The 15,305-nt window shown below is 37.9% G+C and overlaps 1 protein-coding gene across 6 annotated transcripts; it reads right to left on the bottom strand.

Annotated features, from left to right (window-relative positions):
• Positions 1-747: 747 nt before the first annotated feature.
• Positions 748-13,822, bottom strand: LOC122296188 (queuine tRNA-ribosyltransferase catalytic subunit 1-like). 6 transcript variants are annotated; one of them, XM_043105668.1, is made up of 16 exons: positions 13,505-13,821; positions 13,338-13,409; positions 12,517-12,610; positions 12,154-12,332; positions 10,508-10,558; positions 9,768-9,824; positions 6,217-6,337; positions 5,241-5,307; positions 5,070-5,111; positions 3,050-3,155; positions 2,827-2,937; positions 2,375-2,446; positions 2,179-2,280; positions 2,035-2,081; positions 1,840-1,867; positions 748-1,114 (listed from the first exon to the last, which is right to left on the bottom strand). In XM_043105668.1, exons 2-16 carry the CDS (start codon positions 13,353-13,355, stop codon positions 1,004-1,006), a joined length of 1,206 nt encoding a protein of 401 aa, XP_042961602.1. In that variant the 5' UTR covers positions 13,356-13,409; positions 13,505-13,821; the 3' UTR covers positions 748-1,003. The 6 variants fall into 6 exon arrangements, with proteins under 6 accessions (XP_042961602.1, XP_042961607.1, XP_042961601.1 ...); XM_043105673.1 differs by having other exon boundaries at positions 12,517-12,633; positions 13,338-13,398; XM_043105667.1 differs by having other exon boundaries at positions 13,338-13,398.
• Positions 13,823-15,305: the final 1,483 nt, after the last annotated feature.

The raw sequence follows: 15,305 nt of genomic DNA, 5'->3' as shown, positions 1-15,305 counted from the left end.
AGGTAGATGGAATGGGGGCAGAGCTACGTTGCATTGACCTGTGGGTGGGGACAAACTCATCCAACCCCTAAGTGGCTTAAACAGTCCAAAGGAAGAGATGGGAAGATTGGGTGGAAAAGTGCTCTAGTCTAGATATTGTGAAAAACACTGATCAACACTGCCCAAAAGTCTTATCTCTTATAGACTTTTCAAAGTGCAAAGTGGCTTTGTTATTGTGGAATTCATACTCTTAAAAAGCCACAAGACATGGACACAGACTTTGTCCTTCTCGCTTTTGTTGGACACGTGGGTTTCCAGAACATATCTTATGGCATACCAATGTGTATGCATAAATGGTATTGATACTATTTTTTTCAAAAGACAACAAAGGCATTGATGCTAATTTTTTCTCCCTCCCTAAGGCTAGCAAAGGCATCTATTCTGTTGAAATGTCCAGTGCCACTGTGGATTTCAACCTATACCTACAGGCCTTTGAATCAGATCTCAATGCAGCATGCCTACAGATAATACCATGGTGCTTTTTCAGTGACATTATCTCATCTGCAGGAATGTAACCAATTCCTTGCTATCTCTAACTTCCCACAAACTCGTTTGAAATTTTATTCTTACAATTCTCAATCACACCAGATTTTTAAACATTATAATCATTTAATGCCACACCATATACATCTAACAACGTACCTGATTACTCGAGTATTTCATGGCTGCCCCGATGAGGAAAGAAGCAAGCAACAAAATTAGCCTCCATTAAACAAAATTTTTTACCCCTTTAAGGCCTCAAAGTTGAAATGAAAGTGACAAAAATTAATCTCAAGGTGTGAGTACCAAATAAATTCAACAATGCACTACAAAAATGTTATCTTTGGGGCATAAATCCGTGTGAAGCAGCACAAAATGGGCGACAAAATTTATGCTGCACCTGTGTTATAATCTATAAGTTAGATTTCACTTGAACTTCTTTCAAGTCGAACTCAATATAAGCCTGCCTCCTTTTGGGTATCTTTTATGACTCTAAATCTTGAGATGATGAAAAGGGAGCACAGCAGGAAGAGATATCAATTCCAGCAACCTCCATGGCATTGCATACCCATTCAGGGACGTTACCTTCAGGAAACTACAAGGCAATAAAGAGATGAGAAGGTTCAAGAGTAATGTCCTAAATGTTTCATCAGATGGCCAATTCAACAATTAGATAAATAGTTATACAATGATATGACAATAAGCAGGTAAATCAATACCAAGTAATAGTAAAAGGCTTCAAGAAAAAATACAGTCTGACAAACAACAATAGCAATTTTATGTAATTTTCTAGATGATTAAAGAAAGGTACATATCCATAAAGTATAAATAAGAAGAGAGAGTGATTTCAACTTTTGTTGAGCACCAAGAAATCAGAATTAGAGAGAAGCCATACATCCAGAGTGAAACTGTACTGTACCATCAGCTTCTTAAAAGAAAAGGGAAGAAAAGGCATATGCGCTTGTGCCACAGAATTGTCTATGGCACTGGCACTGAAGTCTTGATGGTTCAGAATAGGACTTCCAAACATTAGGCAAACTAGAGAAACTTAAATAAGATTCCAATTCCTATTACCAAAGAAAAGGCAAAATTTGAAAGAGAAAAAGGAAATAAGACCTACACTTGTGATTACAGCTAAAGACAATAGAAGTCTGACAATCAACTCAACAGAGTATCAAGTAAAAAGGATGGGAGTAACCCCAACAATGAGTGTGTGTGTGTGTGTTTTGCGAATGGCGAATTATTAAAGGATTTATTTTTCGATATTTACTAGAGATTAGACAAAGGTCCAATCTGAATGCAGGAAGCCAAGAAATATACCATTTTCAGCAAAAACGTGCATACAAACCTACAATAAGATTAAGAACATCAAATTAGTCAATACCAAAGAGATACATGAGAGGAATTTTAACTGCAAAACGTACAAATCAGCATAAATTTATCCACTAAACAAGGGTTAATTCAGAAAGAATGTAGAAGGAAAAGGGAAAGTGAGAAGCAAGAGAAAAAACGTACTCTGGAAACCTTTCCTCAACTATGGATGTGTGTAGATCTCGGCTAAGCTGCATTTTTTTAAGAAAGTCAATTGCAATTATAAAAAATAAAAAAAAATAATAAAAAAAAAGAAATAAAAATTATACGAAAACTTTATATTTTTACCTTCATCATGTAGTACAGATTGTGATATGACAAAAGCTGAGATCCCATGGCATCTTTTGTAACAAGACAATGAATGTAGGCCCTAGAATAGTTCTTGCAGACCTATGGTGAAAGAAATAGAATAAAGCAGACATGTATCATAACTATAATATATGCATTCCTAATTAAAACCAACAAGTTTCAGTTATGAGCACACCATACAAGCACAAGTAGGATCAATGGGGCGAGTATCATCAGCCATTGCCTTGTGTTTTAGCTTCAGCACTCCCTGCATTATTTTCAGAAACACAGGACATAAACGATATTAAATTACAAGATTATAAGCACTAATAGTTCATAGATAGCTGGAGTTGATTGGCAACTATGTACAGAGATATATTAATTTCATTTTATAGGTATTAGACCAAATAAAGGTTTAGAAAGGAAGTGCCGGCTATGGGGTTAGAAAGGAGATATATTAATGTTAAAGAAGGATCATGGTACAGTTGTGAATACCCTGCACATATGGGTTTGGTACCAGCTATATATATACCATTCATATATAAATTAATAGTACAGAGAGAATCTTGGAGATCAATAGAGGATTAAAAAATTTAAATATCTGGAATGTTGCAAAAGTACAATTTATGTAGTTGACGAAGCTATCACCTCAGGTACAAGAGCTGTGCCAAAGCGAGCAGTACGAGTAGGATAAACACAGTCATACATGTCAGCCCCTAAAGCACTGCAAACTACAATATCCAGTGGATAACCAACACCCTGAAAGATATGACAGATATTATGACATTAAAAATATGAAAAGAACCACTCAGTTCACAAGAAATCGAGATGTCTGGAGAACGTAGGCTGATTTCAAGAAAGAAATTTGCACCATAACGTATCGTGGTTTATCCTCAGGTAATGCAGCAGTGCACTGAGCAACAACACGCCAAAATGAATCTTTACTTTCACCTCCTGCAAGGCCACCAATAGCATAGCTGTCACAAGAGTAAACTCAGTTAATATAATTCCTTGATCAGTGAACCACGACAACAATAAGTTAAAGAACAGTGATCACTTGTGAATGAAGCGTATGTGCTTATATTAGCATGTAAAGAGAATATCTAAAATGGTTGAAAGAAAGCTGATGACAAGCAGAAAGATAGTGAACACTGATAAGTTGCAACTGTACAAAGAATAAAAAATCAGAGAAGGAGAGGAAAAACTAGAAAAGAGCCAAAAAAACAGGGAAAGCTTTGTCACAAATCCAATTTTGCTTCAAACTAAACTTTGTCAAGCTTTAAAGACAACCGCAAGCATTGAACTAATATTGTTAAAGGTGCAAACTGTGAAATTATTTATGTAGAGGTAGCATAAGATATATCAAGAGAGATTCAAATACTTTATTTTAAAGTTTAGAAAAATTAGCAAAAGAGAGCTCTAAAATGCTTTCTTCAAAACTTTAAAATACAGTCCAAATATTTTAAAATAATGTTGATTGTCCTTGTTTCCTATTCCAGCAAATGTAGCGCTTCGCATTGAGAAATTACGACGAGATTTTTTGTGGGGTGGAATAGGCGAAGAATTTAAATTCCACCTAGTCAGGTGGGAGAAGGTATGTGGTCCCATATCTAATGGAGGTTTGGGCATTAGAAACCTGAGATTTTTTAATCGGGCGTTACTTGGAAAATGGTTGTGGAGATAACATAAAGAACCAGAAGCCCTATGGAAGATGGTGATTGAGAGTAAATACGGTGGTTTATGGGGAGGATGGTGTTCCAATGAAGTGAAAGGGGCTTATGGAGTGTTTGTGGAAACACATAAGAAAAGGATGGGGGGTTTTCTCTCGCCATTCAAGACTATGCCTAGGTCATGGAGCCAGATTTTAATTCTGGCATGACACTTGATGTGGTAATGGTGCTTTAAGGGATCTATTTCCTTCTCTCTTCAGGATTGCTAATGCAAAAGATATTTCAGTGGTGGATGCTAGGAAAATAGCAGGGGACAAATTCAGTGGAACATCAATTTTAGCCAGGCGGCAAATGATTGGGAAATGGATAGTATTGAAGCTCTTTTCAGCCTTTTGTATTCCCTCCAAAATAACAATCAGCAGGCTGACTTATTGTGGTGGTTACCTACAAGTAAAGGTATGTTCTCGGTTCGCTCGTTCTATAAGTCTCTATCACAAGAACCTCCTATTCAGTTCCCGTGGAAAAAACATAAGGCGCCTCTCAAAGCTGCATTTTTTGTGTGGACCGCCTCTTTGGGTAAGATCCTCACAACAGATAATTTGAGAAGATGAAGGGTGATCATCGCAAATTGGTGTTATATGTGCAAGAATAGGGGGGAATCGGTAGACCATCTTTTACTACACTGTGATGTAGCTCGTGGGTTATGGAACGAGGTATTTAATAGACTAGATTTGGGTTGGGTTATGCTTGAGACAGTTGTGGCGGCACTAGCTAGCTGGACAAATTTAAGAGGCAATCAACAGATCAAGGTTGTTTGGTAGATGATTCCTATTTGTATCATGTGGTGCGTATGGCAAAAGCGTAATGAACGAACTTTTGAGGACAAAGAGAGATTGACGAAGGAACTAAAAGCTTTCTTTTTTAGAACTCTTTGTACTTGGACCATTGCCGTTAATTTTAATGGTCAAGCCTTTCATGACTTCCTTGTATCTATTGTCCCTACGTAGTTTAGGGCTTTCTTTGTAACACATGGCTTTGCCTATTCCTTTATTAATACACTTCGATTTACTTATCAAAAAAATAATGTTGAAAGAAATAGCCATGGTTCCAAACCACCCTTGAATACTTAATGAGTTACCATGAAAACAATGATGAGCTAAAAGTACTGCTGAGCTTAAACATAGAAGAATCAGCCACTAACTATAAATAACATACACTTACCCAGGTAAATTCCGATCAACCAAGCCTCTAACACATATATCCCTGATTAGAAAATTATGACATTAAAAAAATGGTAAAGAAACAGAACAGAGAGAGATTAAGGATACATGGCACAGCCAAGGAAAAAAAAAAAGATGATGAAAAAAGATTGGACATTGATTTGGGATTCACCTTAGCACGGGGTCCAATCCACCTTGTACGATACCAAACAAATTCTGCTCATGTGGTCTACTGTGAGCTGCTTACAGGAACCGATGCAGCAAGAATAATATTGAATCAGAAAAATCAAACGTTGGGTCAATGAAAACGTAATTGACAAAATATACTCACCCACACACAATCAAAACTCACAATTTTTTGTTTTAAAAAAACTAATGGTGGTTGCTGGCCAACAAGAATCTGGCAAACTCCTGTCACCAGATTCTGGCGAACTCCTGGGGACCTCTCGGGGTGGTGGCTGCCACCCGAGTGACAGTCAAAATAGTGAATAAAAAAGCTCTTAAAAATAATTAGCATTAGAGTTTTTAAAAAGTTTAGGGTTCATATTTTAGGGTTTTAGAATTTTCCTTTCAAAAAGATTTAATTCGCTGTGGTTTTAGTTTATTGTAGAACTGGTAGAATCATGGTGTGGTGGTGTGTAATTGGAGGGTGTAAAAGCCACTTTTGCGCTACATTCTGATTTTAGATTTTTCCTAATTTAACCAGAAATATATTCAACGAAAACCAGTGCTTCTATATAAATGCTAGATGCAAGCAAAAAACATTCTTGGAAAATCCGTGAAAGGCCAGGGGATCCGGGAAAAGAGGAAAATGCCAGCATATCACACTATCTTTATTACTGATGCATAAGTGCTACATGTTCTATCAATCTAGTATGACTATTACAAAGCTCACTAACCTAGCTATTGTATCCTACCTAAAGGGTAAAGCTTCCAATCAATTAAATAGCAAAGCAAGCATAGCACGTTGCAATGAACCTTAGGTAAGATCTTCTAGGTTTACAAGGCTAGCCAGTTCTAGAAGGACCGAGAACACTGCTACATTAAAAAACTAAGGTTGATGAGGTATAGATTTACAACCCTTTTGGTTGTTGCTTTCATTCATTTGTGCAGTAAAGCACGATGCCACTGGGGAGTAATGGGCTTACCTGCTATGCACCTGTCAATCCATCTAAGAGTGCGATACATGGCTTCCTCTATACGTGGGCCAGTAATGGTTGTTTTCACAACATCATCAAGAGCCATAATAATATCTGCTCCAATTCTGTTCTGCATAATTTGATGGGGAGAAATAAGGATACATGAAGCATTCAAGAATGAACTACTCAAAGAACAAAACCAATGCTTTAGCACTCAAGCCTTTGGAGTTTGAGGTCATGCTTTGAGATGAATCTTGTATTTTTGACTGTTAACATAATCAATGACATAGACACTGGGAATAATAAAAGCTAACAATGGCCTACAAAAAGAAGATACACAGCCTTTTATTTTAGCAAATTAATAAAAGCTAAGAGTAGCCTACTAAAAGGAGATGACGACAATGAACGTTCATCGGAAGAGTTTCGGAGTTTCTTATGGAAGACTTTATTTATGTGGGCCATGGCTTTAGATTTTAATGGCCTAAGCTTCCATGATTTTCTTGTTTCTATCTCTAGATCTTAAATAGGTGTATGCTCATGTATACCTCCAGTGTACCTGGGCTATGCCCATCTTTCTATTAATAAAGCTTTCTATTACTTATCAAAAAAAAATAATAAAGAGGAAAAAACATATATTGTGTTTATGCAGTGGTTATTAAACAAATTTTCTTGTCAAAAATGTCCTGCGTATAAAGACATGCAAGCACAAACCAAAAATATTGACTGTTGGATTTTGTACTTCTGTTTACATTTTAAATTTTGACATCGTACATAGTTCACAGGTGAGTTTTGGGGGAGATTACATCCACTACGAAAAATCTTAAGAAAAGAATAGTATATTCAAATCATCAAAAGATTCCTTTTTCTGCAAATAATTAAAATATTCCAATAGGTACAGGCTTCAATCCCCTCCCCCTAGGGCCAAAAATGAAAAGAACGAAGAAAAGTATATATTTTTCTTTCATAAGTAAAAATTTATTAATACAATAGGTGTAGCAAAGTACATTGGATGTATACAAGAGAAACACCTAGTTGGGGTGCAGAAAAAGATACAAGGAAAAAAGGAGCATAAAGCCCATCTAGAAAAAAAGAACCTAACAAAGCCCAAGCCCAAAGATGTGCCTACTGCGAGCTCTCACCAAACCATCACCAGTGCACCAATGCCTATCCCACCTAACCAACTTTTGCCCATACACCAAGCCGCTGTAAATTCCCCAACATTCTCCTCAATACTTGTAAACTCCGAAGGAGACTAGAACTATACAATTGGTTCTGTCTTCCCTCTGATCCTCCCTCGACTTATACTACCTCCCTTAGTGTCATAGTTGATTGCCCAAGTAAGACTCTTCAACTCTGCTATTCTTAGATCTTGATTTTGTTCCTAGTATGTGACTTGCCTCTATTGCTGTGAGTAGTGTTGTGAATAAATCCTCAAATCCTCCACATGTAATCCTCACAAACTATTGTGTCTCATTTACCTTTTACAAAACCCAATCCGATGATGAATTGGCTATATTGTTAATCAGCGGAAGAGAGATCAGGGGGACATCTTCCACAGACTCAACTCCAAACTGTAGGTTAGGCCCTAAATATTCCTCCTCGCAAGGTACCAATGACAACCCCATCTTTTCCTCCACACCAGTCCCTCAATCTCACATCTCCTCCACAGCGCCATTGATGATGTCAACCCACAAGGTGCCTGAAGAGGTATCGAGGAATTGGTTCCCTCCGTCACAGGTAGTGGAGCCACGTGCGCCATTTGAAGTTTTGGGTTAGTGGAAAACCCATAAACTCCTGCAAGACTCGTCAATACCCCAAGTTCCATCATGGGTGCCGTCGTTTTGGTGAAGAGAACATTGACAAAAGGGTGCTCCACTTGTTGGTGAACATTTCTGTGACACCCTTGGTGGGGGAGGGGGGAGGCGCTTTAGGCCGTCTCGAAGACAATACCTGATGTAGAACCCACTTTGAATATAGATGACCCACTTCTCCTTTTGCCCCACCGCACTCTCCTGGGTTTGGATATCAAAATTGAGCCAAACCCAACGATCTTTTTTATAAGATTCGGCCCATCTCTTAACATGCCAAGCCCACTCTTTTGTGTAAATGACTTGTGATTTGACTCCCCCTGATTGGGCCTTGCAGCCCCCTTACCACCTCTTAACAAAATTGGGCCTAGCAGCCCCCTTACCAACTTTCTTTTTTTGCCCCACCGCACTCTCCTGGGTCTGGATATCAAAATTGGGCCAAACCCAACTTTCTTTTTTATAAGATTCGGCCCATCTCTTAACATGCCAAGCCCACTCTTTTGTGTAAATGACTTGTGATTTGACTTCCCCTGATTGGGCCTTGCAGCCCCCTTACCACCTCTTAACACGCCTAACCCATCCAATTTTGTTAATAACATAGCAACTGCTGCCTTCAACTCGGTAAGCTGGTTTTGCATCTCTTTCAATGTACAGTGCATGCCATTGGGAAGACCAAATTCATCCCTTATTTTGTAAGAAACGGTTCTTAAGCTTTCAGAGGAGTCAGCCTTTCTGACTTGGAATATGTCCATGCGCAATTTGTAGAGGCTGCAGACCCTTTTGCTACTTCCCTTCTTACCCCTATTATCAAACAAAGCCACTGAAGCATGACCCATATTCAGAGCTTCTGCATATGATTGCCTCACCACCATGGTTGCACTTGGGTCTTTTTGCTTCAGCTCCATATTGTTGTTCTCGTGAGCAGATAAATTATTTTAGCTTTTCCCCAATGACCCATCTCCATGATTGCGAGGAAATAGAGCAGTGAATCTACGCAACTCGACAACAAATTTAACCCAAGCCTTCATACCCTTCCGGAATGACTAGAACCCCCCGCCGAACTCCTTCACCATATTCGGTTACAGTTAGATATTCATCAATTATTATGGTCATTATTTTTTTAATAAGTAATTCTTATGGCCATTATTAGTACATTAAAAACATAAAGTAGCAGTTCTTCATATATTGATTAGGTTAGCAATTGTGGTAATTCATTAAATTTCCATACAAATAATCCACTCCGGTCGAAATTTCTCTGCTAACTTCTCTTCAGAGAAGAAAAACTTCATTTGTTTTTTATAAGTATCAGAGAAGAAAATCTTGTGTGTGTGTGTGTGTGTGTGTGTGTGAGAGAGAGAGAGAGAGAGAGAGAGAGAGATTCAATACCTTTTATAGGTAAGATTCAATATCCTTGCAAAGAGATTAAAGATTGAAAAAACCATTACTGGAAAATGTTATCGACAAAGCCAATAAACAAAGTACCAGAGTTGCCATGGAGGGGACCTCCAGAGAAGGAGCATCCCCAATAGCTAGAGAATCAAATCTCAGGGTTGCAGCAGCAAAAGAAAAAAGGCAATCAACTATGTGAGCTATAGCATCGAAAGCCCATAAATTCTGTTTCGTTCTTGATGACATTAAAAAAAAGCATGGTCACAGATTCCATATGATCAAAGACTCAACAAGAAACTCTGGACTTCTACAAAATAAAATCAATGCCCACAGGTTAACAACAAACAATCAGAATGTACCTACTTGAATTTGGATTGATTCCTCAGGTGTTAGGAGCATGGGCTTTCCATCAACTGGTGACTGAAGTAAGAAAATGAAGCCTCAGTTACAAGCAACATCAAAACAGTAGTACAATCCACTTCTTCATTACAAAAGAGCATAAATAGGTAAAAGCAAGAAACCTAAATAAGAATTTTACAGCGAATTAACAAAGTTTAACAGAGAACTAGTCACTAAAACCAAGGGGAAATAAATATTCTACAGAGCATTCAACACAATAAGGGGTGGCAAATTTGAAAGAAAGAACATATACTGCTGACACAAGATTAGACGTGCATTAGTAATAAAACACAAGACAGGTATAAGAAAAAGTAAAATCGTGCATATTTGAAAAAAAGAAAGAACATATACTGATGACACAATATTAGACTTGTGCATTTAATAATAAAACATAAGACATGTAAAAGAAAGAAAAAAAAAAGTGGATATATTCAACAGCTTTCTTAAATCCTGAAACAATTCATCTTAATTATGTGGTTACACCCATGTATTATGTTACTTCTTGATGTTAATCATAACAGATTTCACACATAAATTCAAGAGAAAGACATGATGGTTCTTCAGGTCCTTAGAATGAATTTTCACTTCAAAATAAACTCTCATCTAGTAAACCATTGCCTTCAAAAAAAAATAACACATAGCAAACTTCGCCAACATCATAAATTAAAACGAAAAAAAAAAAAAAGTTTTTAAAAAAAAGATACCTGAAATGTAACTCCCTTTTCAGTGATATCAGCTAAATGCAACAACGACACCTGAAAAACATCAGCAAAATAAATTATGAACTTTAACTGCAGACATTATTAGGCTGGAGTTGCTGATAAAGAATGTGACCAACAAGGAGTAACAAACTAAATTACATAAATTTATCACATTTACATTCGAGTAACAATATCAAAATGACACTCCAAAACTGAGAAAAGATTAAAAAAATCAAAATTCCATTAATGATAAAACTAAAAAGGAAATAAATAAGAAAAGTAAATCCATTGTATTCATTAACTGAAAGGACCTCAAATTCTCTAAATAGACAAGCAAATTACACACCCTAGCCAAGACAGAGAGAATAAATGTACCTCAAATGCCTAAATTATAGTCACAATGAATAAATAACCTTAACGATGACAACCAGTTTTCATTAGCATCATCTGGTATTCTAGCCAGTAATTTTACTAGCAATCCAGTAAAAAGAACAAAGTACATGCCAAAGGATTAAAGCTTTTGGAACTAAAACTAAAATTAGAAAAAAATGGATGCATCACTTCGCATCGGATATTTAACCCATCTTATACATTCATGAAGTCAATGAAATTCATAATACAAAGGATTCAGGTTGTGCTTTTAGTTGCTGCTACAGTGCTGTCAAGGTATTGGCTTAATGACAGATATGAAACAGTTTCTCTAATTCAGGTATGTTTTAGTAAAGTCGAGAAAAAGGGCAATTATGGTTAAAGACTCAATTACAAATGAATTATGAACAGGTGAGGCAACAATAGCCTTTGTTCACCTCGGAATGTGTATTCAGAATCCAATTTTTTCCCAGGTGCATTTACAATAGATAAAACAGCAGAAGCCCCTCAGAAGAAATTATCAGGGCTTAATCATATGTCACCGATACATTATCTAACATTTGCACTCTAAAATGCTGTTTTGACTTAATTTCAGACACAATTCCCATGTTGTAGTTAAGGCTAATGGTAAGATCAAAGATTCCTTGCTTTCTGAAAATAACTACTTGGGGCTGCCATTAGAAGACATTCTTTTTGTTTTTTCATAGGTAATCAAGAAGTTTTGTTCATAAAATAACAGGCATAGCCAAGTACACAGGATGTATAAATGAGTCATACCTAACTAGGGTTTACAACTAAAATAAGAAATTCATGGGCATTTAACCCAATAAAATTTATTGCCCCTGCCCAAAGGAACAATCCATTAGAAGACATTTTCAGTGTTTAATAGGATCATGTCCTTTTCTACAAATCACCATGCCTGTCTCACTGCCTTAGGCAACATTTTCTTATTGTAATCCTTTTTCATATGTCAACTTTAATCAATTCATATGGCAATGCAGCATTTGCCAGTCTTCTTAATGATAATTGATGTGTAACAGTATTTAACAACATAAAAGGGTGAGAAGACATGACAGGTAGACTACTGAAACTATGTGCCACAAACAGCTTTCACAAATATTAAGAGCGACAATTGAAACTACATACACAGATGACCATTTGTAGTATACAATCACTATCAACAACAGAGGAAAACTTTTTATTGGTTTTTTCATTGGGATGACAGAGAAAAATAGAATCAATTTAGATTCATAATAAGATACTGTATCTTTAAGGACAACCATTTGAAAGCCACCAGAATCTGTAAGCAATGCTCTGGGCCAGTTCATAAATTTGTGAAGACCCCCCAATTCATCAATAAGCTCAGAAGTAGGACGAAGCGCCAAATGATACGTATTTCCCAGTATTATTTGGCAACCAATCTCCTCAAGCTGGCTGGTAGCCAACCCTTTGATCGTCCCTGTAAATAGAAAAACCCTAGTAATGTTATAGAATCTTATATAGAACAGAAGTTAACAACCATCTCTGCTCACATTCATGGATATGTCAACATATGCACGTATGAGTATTTGCTTTTGACTGATGTACCAAAAAACAATCAATTGAAATGCCTACCCACAGGCATAAGATTGTATAACTCTAACCTTGCGTACCAACAGGCATAAACAGGGGTGTCTGGCACACAAAGTGCGGGAGTGTTAGTTGGGCCGCACGAGCACGATTGAATCTCCCAAGAATCTGAAGGCATAGAACAGAAAGAGCTGACCAGACAAATTAGCATATAACAATCTACAACACAAATAGAAACAACCATAAACAAAGTTTACAAATTACAATGGGCAAGAGTCAGTTTCGTGACAATTCATATTGCGTACAATGTCAACAGAAACCACTGTCCCAGTAAAAAGCTAATGACACCACACAACAAAAAGAAACAACCTTTAGATAACAAAATGCAGATTACAAAGTTGCTCTTTTCCATAACGATTTTGCCATTCATTGTCTAGGTTCCTCCTTTTTACCCGTCTACTGACAATAATAATCAAACAGCCGCTGCTTCAAACATCCGGAGAAGCGAGATGTAAACAGAAAAGGCATTAGTTGATTGCAATCCACAGTAACTTCCCATTAACGTCAAATCTTGCCTACATAAAATCCTTCCTTGGCCATTTGCAGACTTGCTCTTTTCCTTTCTCTCAATTTTCTCATGAATAAAAAATATGGCCGGTACTTCTACAATGGAAAACTAAAAACTCCAAGTAAATTTTAATTATGCGATGCTAAAATGGCTATCAGCAACCTTATCTCCTCTCTCTTGTCTGCTTAAATGAAGCATTCTTCTCTGTTTTATAAAAAATGTGGATCTTAATATGTATTTGGAACTCAAAATGTGAACGGAGTAAACCGAATTGAACGTAAAACTAACAAACATACGTACTGTGACACCCGCAAATAAAGACATTACCTCGAAACGAAGCGCCATTGAACAAATTTCTTCCTCTGTTCCACTAGGAAGTCGCCGATAACTGATAATTTCCCGTCATCAAAACAAATTTAATATAAAAAATAACGAAAGAAACCCAGACAAAGATGAAAATAACAGATAAGAAAACGAAAGCGAAAAATGCCAACTTTTACAGTCAGTCTCGCCTCTTCCACCACGCAAAGTCGTGATTTTGATATGCTACGATGTCATTCCGTAAAAAGAGATTACAGAGAAATAGGCAGGGAACGTAGCAATTGCGCGAAACAAGATGGCGATAGGTCGTGCTGTTTGGGAGAGGGAAGAGAAGGCGCGCAAGAAAGTACGCCAAAAGCAGGGCCCAAGGGAGTCTACCTAGGCGGCTGGGCATATGTACTGTGCCGGCAATGCGTTCTCCTGTGTCATATTGCTTTCCACGCGACATGGAGAGTTGCCAGGTTTTTTCCCAACTTTGATCCCTATTCCTTTGTCGGAGACCGCGCATTAAGACTAGTCTTGTGGGCCGGGTCTGACTTTGAAAATTGACTCTGCTTCTGCACATGGTGGCCCAAATTCTGGCTCACACGAAAATGGGCGAAAAATCCATATGTTAATCCAGTCGGGTTAAATTAAGCATGTGCATCCGGGTTGGTTTTGTGCAGTCCAATCTTGAACCTAGAAAATCGAGTTCATCCGAGCAGGACCCACCCGAATTTTACTTGGGCGGGTACTCAGATTTTGTACTACCCTTATTCAGAGGCAGGTACAGTTATATAATGCCAGTTCTAAATTAATACCCGATATCTGTAATTGGATTTTACATTTAAAAAAGTTACCTTACAGATAAAATGGTATTATTTTGTGAACGTAGCATTCTTCTTTAAAACAAATTTTTGACAAATTCGAATATTTGATTAAAACTTGAGTAACCGGATACCCAAATTTTTATAAATGAGTACTCACCAAATTATAATCGGGTTAATTTGAGTAAGTGTGATGACCTGCTTTTACGTGTATTTTCACTGAAGGGTTGTTTTTAATTTAATTAATATATTAGTTTATTTATTTTGAATTAATGTGTTTTAAATTGGTTTTTAATTTATTTAATGTGTTTATTTTATTTAGTCGTTTTACGGTTTTTAAAATCGTTTTCGGCGGATCAGTTTTGGTTTCCGGAGTGAGGACTGGACCTCATTTCTTTTCTCTCATCTTTTCTTTTCTTTTCTCTTTTTCCTTTTTCTTTTTCCTTTTCCTTCTTTTTCTTTCTTTTTCTTTTTTTTCTTCTTCTTTCTTCTTCCTCCTCTCCCGCGTACGCAGCAGCCCCTTTTTCTCTCCATCCCGTTGCTGCCCCTTTGACCGGCCGGTTCTCCGCCGTCCGGCCACCGTTTGATGCACCGTCACCACCATTCTCTTCCCCTTCCACCATAGATCATCCCCACCAATTTTCAGAGCCATCGGACCAGCCGTTTGCTTTCGAGAGCCGCCGGAAGTGGCTGCACCTGCTCTGTTTTTGCCCCTGTCGCCGGAACTGTTTTCTGCCCAGACCGCCGCCGTCCGGCCACCGTTTGGCTCGCCGCCGGTCTCGTTCGAACCCCCTCCCTCCGGCGCACCTTCCCACCAAATATCTCCCCCATCCGGCCGGCCGTTTGGCCGGAAGAGCCATTTCTTTCCCCACGGATTTTACTCCGATCCGCCGCCGTCTCTCCACCTCCGGCCACCATTTCTTCACCACTTCATCACCGACTCCTTGCCGTCCTAACCCACCTATTTCCGGCCTCCAACGACCACCGGAACAGCTCCTACGAGCTTGCTTTCCGATTTGAGTTTTCCGGCCTATTTCCGGCGTTTTCGCCGCCACCCACGGCCAACCACCACTTCCAATAGCTTCACAATCATCCCTAAACCATTCCCTATCAATCCTAAGCCCTGGTTTGTCCCCGTTCAAAAATGGGTAATTTATTACCCACGGAC

The sequence above is a fragment of the Carya illinoinensis genome, chromosome 15 (genome assembly GCF_018687715.1).
Source record: "Carya illinoinensis cultivar Pawnee chromosome 15, C.illinoinensisPawnee_v1, whole genome shotgun sequence".
Classification (NCBI taxonomy): domain Eukaryota; kingdom Viridiplantae; phylum Streptophyta; class Magnoliopsida; order Fagales; family Juglandaceae; genus Carya; species Carya illinoinensis.
This window is presented reverse-complemented; position numbering and strand designations above follow the sequence as displayed.